Source organism: Pygocentrus nattereri, chromosome 21 (genome assembly GCF_015220715.1).
Source record: "Pygocentrus nattereri isolate fPygNat1 chromosome 21, fPygNat1.pri, whole genome shotgun sequence".
Classification (NCBI taxonomy): Eukaryota; Metazoa; Chordata; class Actinopteri; order Characiformes; family Serrasalmidae; genus Pygocentrus; species Pygocentrus nattereri.
The window spans coordinates 13,063,365-13,074,239 of NC_051231.1; the positions used below are offsets into that span (position 1 = coordinate 13,063,365).

At 38.2% G+C, this 10,875-nt stretch overlaps 1 protein-coding gene across 1 annotated transcript; it reads left to right on the forward strand.

Moving 5' to 3' along the window:
* Positions 1-1,365: 1,365 nt before the first annotated feature.
* On the forward strand, positions 1,366-6,559 carry cnpy2 (canopy FGF signaling regulator 2). The gene is made up of 6 exons (XM_017704704.2): positions 1,366-1,465; positions 1,649-1,766; positions 4,442-4,557; positions 4,745-4,942; positions 5,791-5,887; positions 6,229-6,559. The coding sequence occupies exons 2-6, from the start codon at positions 1,664-1,666 to the stop codon at positions 6,270-6,272; spliced, it is 558 nt and encodes a 185-aa protein (XP_017560193.1). The 5' UTR covers positions 1,366-1,465; positions 1,649-1,663; the 3' UTR covers positions 6,273-6,559.
* The last annotated feature ends 4,316 nt before the right edge of the window (positions 6,560-10,875 follow it).

The following is a 10,875-nucleotide window of genomic DNA, read 5'->3' on the forward strand; positions in this document are numbered from 1 at the left end:
TAAATTTGACGGTTGGCGACTCGGATTTCTACCGGCTGTAACTCCGGAGCGCAGGAAAATCCTACATCCTACAAACCTCGGAGGCCTGTGTTAGTCCTGATTTGTGAATCACATGATGTAATTTTCCAAGCCAAAATCTGCCAATATTACACATCTGCGTTTTATTTTATAAAGCTTATAATTTCAAAAGTTGAGCTCTCATATGAATGAAGACAGGCTCAGACTGACCAGGCCGATTTGTGAATAATTTCACAGCTCTTACTTTGCCCGTCCGTGGCCTGTACAGACCGCGAGCACGGAAAGTGGAAGTAAGTGGAATGTAAGCGGCTTGTTGTACATACTACTCGACTTGGAAAAATATTCACAAACGGATTTTGTGATATTTCACTGTTTTATATTGTGTTTTACATACTTCTCTCAACACGTTCTCTGGTGTAACTCTGTAATGTAGTCCGGTTTTCTCAAACGCTAGAGGGCGCTCCCGAGCGAGTCTAAAATGAATGGGTTAAAATGGAGCATTTGAACAAAATCATAGTTTATAAATACTCGAACATTTGTAATGTTAAAGAATACATGGAAACAGGAAGAGGCTCGTAATAAACCAGCTCTGGCTAATCCAGCTTCTGACAATGTTTCATCAGAGCTGTGATTAATTTTATGTATTAATCTTTGACTATTTGCAACATCCTTGGTATTGTTTCACTAGAATATTTTCTTAATTATGTGTTCTTATATTCTTAATTATATAATCTTAATGATATTTTCTTGATTAATATCTTCCCCCTTTTTTCCTACTTCTATCAAGTTTACATTCTCTGCTTACCTCTCTTTCTATCTATCTATCTATCTATCTATCTATCTATCTATCTATCTATCTATCTATCTATCTAGTTACTAAAATAACTTCACTAACCAGCCTACTATCTTGTAGAAACTAAGTAATATCTCTGTATATAGAAAAGAAACTTGATTAACCGGCTTTTTCTTGTGTGTGTATGTGTGTGTGTGTGTATATATATATATATATATATATATATATATATATATATATATATATATATATATATATGTGTGTGTGTGTGTGTGTGTGTGTGTGTGTGTGTGTCCTCCTTCAGGTTCAGACCTTCTCAGTGCAGATTTTTAGATTATAACTTTATATCTCTTTTGGTGTCACAGTGTGATGAAATGGTACGATGCTACTGCTGGTAAAATATTATGCTGTATAAAAGCGCATTGCTCTGACGTTGGTTGTACATTTATAAAATAAAAAAAGAAAAAGAAGAAACTATTGACGCGGAACTAAAGAGCGCTAGAGGTCCTTAAGAAATTCAGGCAAATATTCGGACAGCCCGCAGACGCAGTCAGTTGTATACGTCATCAGTTCCTCTGATTGCTATGGAACAGCGTGGACTGGTTGGTCGGCTGGTCGGCGGTGACTGAGTGACTGAGTATTTCACTTATAAAAGTGAGTCTTTAAACGTTTTATGGCGTCTGATATGAAAACATCTGTGATAAAACTGCTTGGATGATTCTGTTCCCGGCGTGTTTGTCCAGTGGCTGCCCTGCATGAGATGGAAACTTGTTGAGAGGGCTGGAAGCCTTTGAAGGAGTTCCTGATGTTCTGATGCTGCAGTGATTTATGTTCTAGGTTCCTTTGGTCCAGATGGAGATGGAGCACAAGGTGTACATCTTGTTCCTTTGTGGATTTTTTTGTCTTAACGTGTTTGCTCACGGAGCCAGACAGAGCCAGGACATCAAATGTGGAGGTACTGTCAGCATTTGGATTGAACTCCTGAGAAAATTCATATAAATATGGCCCATCATGGGCTTTATTTCATACACTGCATGCCTCACACACTCAGTCACATGGGCTGATTTTCACAGAGCTCACAGAGTCTGTCTGTTCATTAGTGCTGATCCTGGACCAGTGTCCTGATTTGAATTCCCTGCTGAGAAAAAGACCATTAGAACAATTAGGATTAAAACCTGATGGGTTTGCTTCGTAGTAGGAATTGGCTTAGTGGTAACTATTAGAGACCACTGGTTTCCTGCAAGACATATTTAGATCCTCCTAGGAAACCATCAAATGCATCTGGAGTCAGTCCCAGAACATTTGTTACACCATTAGAGCCCTTTACACCGTTGTATCAACTCATCAAGAAAACACGGAATACCATTAGTGGCTATTGGACTCCAGCAAAGCTTGAATAAACTTTTCATGGTTTCTGTGATATTTTTCAGCAGGGACCACCCCAAGCCTAGTTCAAGGTGAAGGTCGCATTTGGAAACTTGGCTTAATTATTTAGCCCTCTTATTTGTTTTCTTTTCTGTGAAATACGATACACTCATAAAAGATGTTTTTTTTTTTTTTGGTTTAGGAGTGTGTTTATGGGAATTTTTGACCATTCTTCCATAAGCGCATTTGTGAGGTCACACACTGATGTTGGACAAGAAGGTCTGGCTTGCAGTCTCCAATCTAATTCATCCTGAAGGTGTTCTATTGGGTTGAGGTTAGGACTCCGTACACTCCAGTCAAGTTCTTCCACACAAAACTCTCTCATCCATGTCTTTATGGACCTTGCTTTGTGCAGTCATGTTGGAACAGGAAGGCGCCATCCCCAAACTGTTCCCACAAAGTTTGGAGCATGAAATTGCCCAGAATCTCTTGGTCTGCTGAGGCATTGAGTTCCTTTCACTGGAACTAGGGGGCTGAGCTCCTGAAAAACAAGCCCACACCATAATCCCTCCTCCACCAAACTTTACAATTAGCCCAATGCAGTCAGCCAAGTACCATTCTCCTGGCAGTCGCCAAAGCCAGACTCCTACATCAGATTGCCAGATGGAGAAGTGTGATTTGTCACTCCAGAGAACACGTCTCTACTGCTCTAGAGTCCAGTGGTGGCGCTTTACACCACTGCAATCGATGCTTTGCATTGCGCTTGGTGATGTAAGGCTTGGATGCAGCTGCTCAGCTATGGAAACCCATTCTATGAAGCTCTCTATGCTGTTCTTGAGCTGATCTGAAGGGCACATGAAGTTTGTCTGCGCACTATGCGCCTCCGCATCCGCTGACCCTGCTCTGTCATTTTACGTGGCCTACCACTTCATGGCTTCCACTTTGTTGTAATACCACTGACAGTTGACTGTGGAATATTTAGTAGTGAGGAAATTTCATGACTGGACTTGTTGCACAGGTGTTATCCTATTATGGTACCATGCTGGAATTTACTGAGCTCCTGAGAGCGACCTGTTCTTTCACTAATGTCTGTAGAAGCAGTCTGCAGGCCTAGGTGCTTGGTTTTATACACCTGTGGCCATGGAAGTGATTGGAACACCTGAATTCACACCTGAATTCACACCTGAATTCACACCTGAATTCACACCTGAATTCACACCTGAATTCACACCTGAATTCACACCTGAATAGTTGTACTTTGTTGAAGTATTGTTTTGGATTATTTCTACCTTACTTGAGTATTATTGCAATTGAGTACTTGTGCTTTTACTTAGTTACATTTCCAAGAAAAAAAAAATTACTCCTTACATTTTCATTTAGACCTTTAAAGTACTCATTATAAAGCTTTCGATTTTTCTGCCAGTCAGTTGAGTACATTTGAAATTATTGTATTTATTAAAACATCTAATCATTACAAAGTGAAAGAAATGCATAGCTGATATCTCATATTTTGTGTGTAATGTATTTGCCAGTGCTGATACATTAACAATTATAAAAAACGAAAGCAGTCACTTGCAAACGTTTGCACACGCCCCTGGTCAAATGATGCATTTTGCTAAGTGAAAATAAGTAAACCCATCCTCTACACACTCTGTGCATTTTCATAATGTGTTATGGTTTTTCACACTTGCAGTCCTTTTAAAGAGCTGACCAGTGAAAGGTTCTTTTAAAGAGAAGAACCTTTTTGACACCTTCATTTTTAAGAGTATTTATGCATCTATTTATACTAAAATGTTTTTCTTTATATAGTTGTCTGCAAAAGTTTGGACTCCCTTGGTCAAATTCCATGTTTGTTGAGAAAATGACACAAAGTGTGGCCTGTGAAAAGATTATGGCACATTCTATATTTCATTTTTTATTTTTACAATATGATAAACTCAGCAAATAAATAGAAAATGTGCACTAAAATTAGCAAAAAAATGCCACATTTAAATCTCCTTTCTGTATAAGACGTGTTCTTCATCATATCATTGTCAGAAAACATGGCATTTGACTAAGGGCGTTCAAACATTTGCATATACACATGACTGTGTGTATATAACGTAACATGTTGGTCAAATCTAAACATCCATCTAATTTCAAAATGTTAAAGCAAATATCTGACTATACTGATGTGATCCTGATGCTACTGTGAATGTTTACTTTGAAATACTTGAGCATGTTTAACTGTCAGTACTTTTTTCTTTTTTTTCTGATTAATCACAGCTTGCAGAGCATTAGTTGATGAATTAGAATGGGCCATATCTCAAGTAGATCCAAAGAAAATGATCCAAATAGGATCATTTAGGATAAATCCTGATGGCAGCCAGTCCATAAAAGAGGTGAGATATTTACTGTTGTAAAAGGTGTTTAGCACATAGTTTTCTTTTGCATGGTGTTCATATTCTTCCTTGGTAACTGATGACTCAATTGCACTTGCTTTGATGCAGTTTAGCTATCTAATCTTGTTTTTTTTTTTGTTTTTTTTATTTATTTAAATAATATATTTTTCTATCATTGGTGGTCCAGGTTCCTCTTGCCCGTTCCGAGGGTCACCTTCTTGAACTGATGGAAGAAGTATGTGACAGGATGAAGGATTACGGGGAACGTGTGGATCCTACCACTAATCGTAAGACATATGTGAGACATACCTCACGCGACGGCACCTCCATGGATCTCTCCGATGTGACCTTAGACACAAGAGTCAGCGCCAGTTTAAAGTTCGCTGTAAGAAGTTGTATTCTTGCTTTCTTACTGGCTTTACCTTTGAGAGAAAGGTTCCTTTATCCAGTCTCCTGTAACCCCCCGTCATGATAGGAGTACCTATCTTAAAGGGAATTCAGTTTTTCAAAATTTCTTGAGTTTGGTGGTTGAGATGTTAACAGAGCCATTCAGAGTGGTTTGATGTAAAATGGTTCATTTGCAGAGAAACTTTACAGTGGTGGTAATGGGAATGAGGGGTCCAATGCAAATATAGCCCTTTTGTTTACTGTCCAAAACCACCAGTGAACCTACACGGGACTTCTGAGTTAAGTTAACTCAACTTAAAATGTTGATGTTAAAGATGGTGAAATAGTGAAAAACTTAATTTAAAATGATTTTTAATCGTTTACATATTGTGTCTTTTTTGCTGTGGTAGTTTTGGCATATTTTGAATAAACAGTGTCCAGTTGTGGTCATGGCAAAATTTAAATTAAAAATGAAATAAAAACACAGCTGGCCCATGGATTTGTTGAGTTTTCTGACTATGGCTGAATAAAAAAAAATGTGATTGAGTTTCACATCCCTGATCTAGAATATGAAAGTTAACAAGCATGTAGCCTGGCTGTTTTTGTGTCTGTGCCTTTAAGAGTGATATGTAAATGAACTCCGTTCTGATTGGCACACTACAGGACAACCTTCATTTAAAAAGTACTTTGAGTTGAGCAGTTTAGCCACACCCACTCACTTATATAGGATATGGGTCCTTTAATGTATTGCAAATAATGCTTAGTTTTAATTAATACTGGGAACTAATTATTGTCTCTGAAGTAACACTGGGGAATTCTGTCTCTTCTTTCTCCTTAACTCTACAGTGTGAAACAATTGTTGAGCATAATGAGGATGAAATTATTGAATTCTTTGCTCATGAGACAGACAACGTTAAGGACAAGCTCTGCAGCAAGAGAACAGGTAACACCTACAAACGGCATGTAATACGGTTGTGTTCTTTTCATATACAATACTTAAAAAAATGCTGTATTTAAGTTAGTTCTCTGTAGAGGATGTTATCTCAACAAAATAATATAAAAAAAACTTATCATTTTATTTGAAGATCTTTAAACCTTTAATGTACTAAAGCTTTGAATTATTCAAATGATTCAGTTTTCAAACAGCCTCATGATTCTGAGCCTTAATTTCAGATTCTGTCCTGTTAAAAATTTTACCCTGATATTCCAATAAAAAAGAGCAACTATTGAGCTGATGGTTGTTGTGCACAAGTCTAACCTGATTCATTTTGATTGCGCTTGCAGATCTTTGTGACTACGCTCTAAAGATACCTCACGACGAGCTATAACATCACAGCAGTACCTGCCACTGTAAAGAGCTGATCATCGGTGGTCTCACTCCAGCACACTTGAATTTGTGAAGCAGTGTCAGATTTAATCTGCATATGTTAGTATTTAATCCAGTCTAAAATGAACTGGCCACAGATCTTTGTCAGATATTATTTTTAAAATCTGGTTGCAGTTGTGTATTATGTACAGCCTGATTGTCCACTGTGCGTTGGGTGCTATGAACACACCTAGTTTGCGTTCATTTGTCCACAGTGTGATGCAATTAAAGTTGTATTTCCATTTAAAAGTGTTGGGGAAAACTGTATGCGTCTTATGCAAGCTGGTCTCTAAAATCTTAATTTTAAAAAAGTATTAATTGTTAACATCCACTTTTTATTTTAGTGTTTTTAGCGAGCCACAAAGCCCAGTTGATGAATCTTTTTTTCTTTCCAAGGTTTAATCTGTGTTTCTTTCTGCTTGTCAGATTGATTGCGTTTGTAGTGGGATGTTAACTGATCGCTTTCTTTTTGTTTCCTATAACTTTATTCTTTCTTATTTAAGGACAGATTTATCTGTCTTTTGCATATATTTGGCTTTTTCCACTTAGAGGCACCACTTGTCAGACGTGGTTCTCTTACAGTTACATGACCTTTAGCTCCTGTTGGATTGATGAAGCCTTTATTTCTACAAAAATGGTTTCCAATGATGCCCTTTGGAAAAATAAAATATACATTTTGTGTAGTTGGACTGCAAGTCTGGTTTTAATGTCAGTTTTGATGTTATATGCTAAACAGAGCACCATTTTTCTGCATGGTTCAGGGGTTGGGATGTGATCAAAATCACAGCTTTGGAGAAACATGAAAGGCACATAATTCTGCTAACTAGTATGCATGTTAAAAGGAAGTTCCACATGTTTTTCAAATTTCTGTGTAATTTAGTATTTGAGATGTAAACAGTGATTGAGAGTGGTTTGGTGTGAAATGGTTCAGGTTTCTTTACAGTGGTGGTGATAGGAACCAGAGGTTGCCATTTCTATCCCAAACCAGAGTTTTATATGGAATGTTAATGATGAAAAATAGTGGTAAATATGAAAAGCACCACCTTGCAATGCTTTTAGACACGTCTGGACGTCCGTTTCATATCACCATTTTGAACAATTTCACACGAAACAAACCTGAATGACATATTTACATCTCAACATTTTAATTATGCAGAAATGTTTAGAAAGAAGCAGATTTCCCCTTTAGTTGGTAGAGAGAGAGAATGTGTGTTCAGTGTGATGCTCACTTTACCACTCGAGAATCAGCTTTGTACCAAGATGATTTCAGGAAAACCATCCCGAATCGGTTGTGTGAGGAGCAGGAATAGACACAAACGTTTTGCAGCGAGACCTTCCTGTAAGTTCGATAGACTCCCTTAGACACAGATGTTGTGAGATGCACCTGGCTTTACGATACTTCCTGTCACGTTGCGGATTCTGTCAGACAACAAAACCACACATTTCAAACATGACAGTGAGACCGAGTAGTCGGTCTCCATCAAATGCAGTAAATATGGAGCTGAGAACACTCAAAACATGTCAAGGGTATTTTTACAGTTATAACCTGTTACAAAGGGGTCAGAACAGGAACAGCAGTGCATCTGGTGAGTGACACTGTAGATGAGTCATTTCATGAAAACTGCTATTGTAGTCCTCAACAGTTGATGCCTGAGATCTGATGTTTTTCCAAGCTTAAATATGCAAATTTAAAGCTCATTATTAACATAGCATATGGCTTTTTTTATTGCAAGAGAAAAATTATGTTTTTAATCCCAAATATCAACATACAGATTAATTCTACTTGAAAACACTTTTTAGACTTACCTGACTTGGACTTTAGACTAAAATGATTAGTAAGCGACAATAAAATGGTGATGTTCACAGTGATGGTGATGGGAACCAGACGTCCACCTTTTAAAGCTCGCTCACAGAAGGTTATTACATTAAATGGTTATGAACACACTGCCTGATGTCTGTTTCAGGCCTTCCATCTAAAAAGTATTTTAATCAGTTTATTTTTAATCCATTCATGGTGGAAGGGTACAAGAAGAATGTTCTAAGGCAATGTAGATGCCCCCACCCCCCCAAAAAAGCAAAACAAAACTTTTTTTCCATATTTAACCGTATTTATTTTACCATTGCCTTCCACTCAATGACAGTTGGAACAGCCTCCAGCACCTCCCATGATCCAGAAGGATAAGCAGGTTAGATTGTGTGTGTGTGTGTGTATTTTACTACCAACATTCCATATAAAAGCTCAGAATTGTGTAGGTTCACTGGTAGTTTTAGCTAGTAAATAAAATCTGTGTTGTAGACATGGTGACCCCTGGTTCCCATCACCACCACTGTAAACAAATCTGAGTCTGTAAGTTTCTCTGAACCACTATGACAAAGTACTCTGAAGTACTTACATCTCAAAGACTGAATTGTTCATAAATTTTGAAAAAAATGGTGAAATTCCCCAATTCCACTATTTTTTCTAAGTTTCTCCATGATTAAAGGTTAATATGTATACAACATTCCAACATCTAGTGTAAGGCCTTCCCAGAAGAGTGGAGGCTGTTACTGCAGTAAAGGGGGACAAACTCACTATTAATACCCTTCTTTTCAGAAGAAATGCTGGCGAGGCAGAGAGAATGTGTAAAGTGGGACTTCTTTTAACTTTAATAAGCACATAGCAAATGGTCAAATGATCACAGCAATGTGAGTTTCCAAAAGCCATTTATTACTTCTGGCAGCTCCATGTTTAGCCAGGTTCTGAATTGTGATTAGGACCATTAATGTAACTTACACAGGGGCAGACGTCTAGTGAGTTTAGCTATGATAATTGCCCTCAGGTGAGGCAAAAAAAAAAAGAAAAAAGAGAGAGGTCAGTCAAGACAGGTCACGCCGGTAGGCTGGGCAGAAGGTTGACTATCATATGGCCTATCAGAACTGTCTGGCTGTCAGGGTCTCAAAAATAACCACTACATTCAGGTCCATAAGTATTTGGATATTGACAAAGGTATTATTTAGCTGTGTACTACAGCATTTTGGACTTCAAACTACAGCACCCTCCACAATTATTGATACCCCTTGTTAAGATGTGTTAAAAGAAAGCATAATCTCACACTGAAAAGTGCAGAAAAATGTAACCTTTAACTCAAGTGAATTAAAAAAAAAATCAGACTAAGAAATCATTATTTTTCATAAAATCACCTGTCCCACAATTATTGGTACCCCTAACAATTCCTAGAAAATAAATGTAATTGAAGCGTTTCTGTCATTTCTACTGTAGTTTATAAAGTTGATCAGAGTATCTAGGGACATTTAATTAGCGATGCATCGCTTCCTGTTTCCCTGGGGTATAAATATGACATGAGCCCTATTTCTCTTATTCACTCTTCAACATGGGAAAGAAAAGAGAACACATCATTCAAGTAAGGCAGATGTGTTGACCTTCATAAGTCAGGCAATGGCTGCAAGAAAATAGCCACTTGCCTACACCTGCCCATATCTACATTCAGAGGAATCATCAAGAAGTTTAAAACCAAACAAACAAGCCTGGACGAGGACGCAAGAAGTAAAAGAGAAGTAGAAAGTTCTCCAAAGCTCACTGTTAGAGAATTGCACCAAAGAGTAGCATCTTGGGGTCACAAAGTCTCCATAACAATCATCAGGCACTGTCTACATGCCACCAAGCTGTGGGAGGCATGCATGGAAAAAGCCTTTTCTCACTTACAAGCATAAACGTAAACGTCTGGAGTTCACTAAGCAGTACTGGGACTTCAACTGGGACTGTGTGCTTTGGTCAGATGAGACCAAGATAGAGCTTTTTGGCAACAAACACTAAGTGGGTCTGGTGTTACACAAAAGATGATTATGCGGAAAAGCACCTCATGCCCACTGTGAAGTATGGGGGGAGGATCGGTGATGCTGTGGGCCTGTTTCTCTTCCAAAGGCCCTGGGAACCTTGTTAGGGTGCATGGCATCATGAACTCTTTGAAATACCAGGACATTTTAAATCAAAATCTGGTGGCCTCTGCCCAAAAGCTGAAGATGGGTCACCACTGGGTCTTTCAGCAAGATAATGACCTTAAACATGTGACCAAATCTACACAAAAATGGTTCACCAGACACAAAATCAAGCTCCTCCCGTGGCCATCTCAGTCCCCAGACCTCAACCCAATTGAAAGCCTGTGGGGTGAGCTGAAGATGAGGGTGCATAGGAGAGGACCCAGGACTCTGGACGATTTAGAGACTGTACAAAGAGGAATGGTCGAAGATTCCTCTCTCTGTATTCTGCCATCTTGTGAAATGTTATAGGAGATCAAGTGCTGTCTTATTGGCAAATGGGGGTTGTACAAAGTGTTAATATCAGGGGTGCCAATAATTGTGGCACAGATGATTTCATATAAAAGAATTATTTCTTAATGTGGGATTTTTCCCCCACAACATAAATGCACTTGAGTTAAAGGTTGGATTTTTCTCTTTTTTTGCATTGTTGTCCTATATTATAAAAAAAAAAAAAAAGTATTAGAAGCCTAAGAACACATCTTAACGAGGGTTACCATTAATTGTGGAGGATGCTGTAAATAATGAGT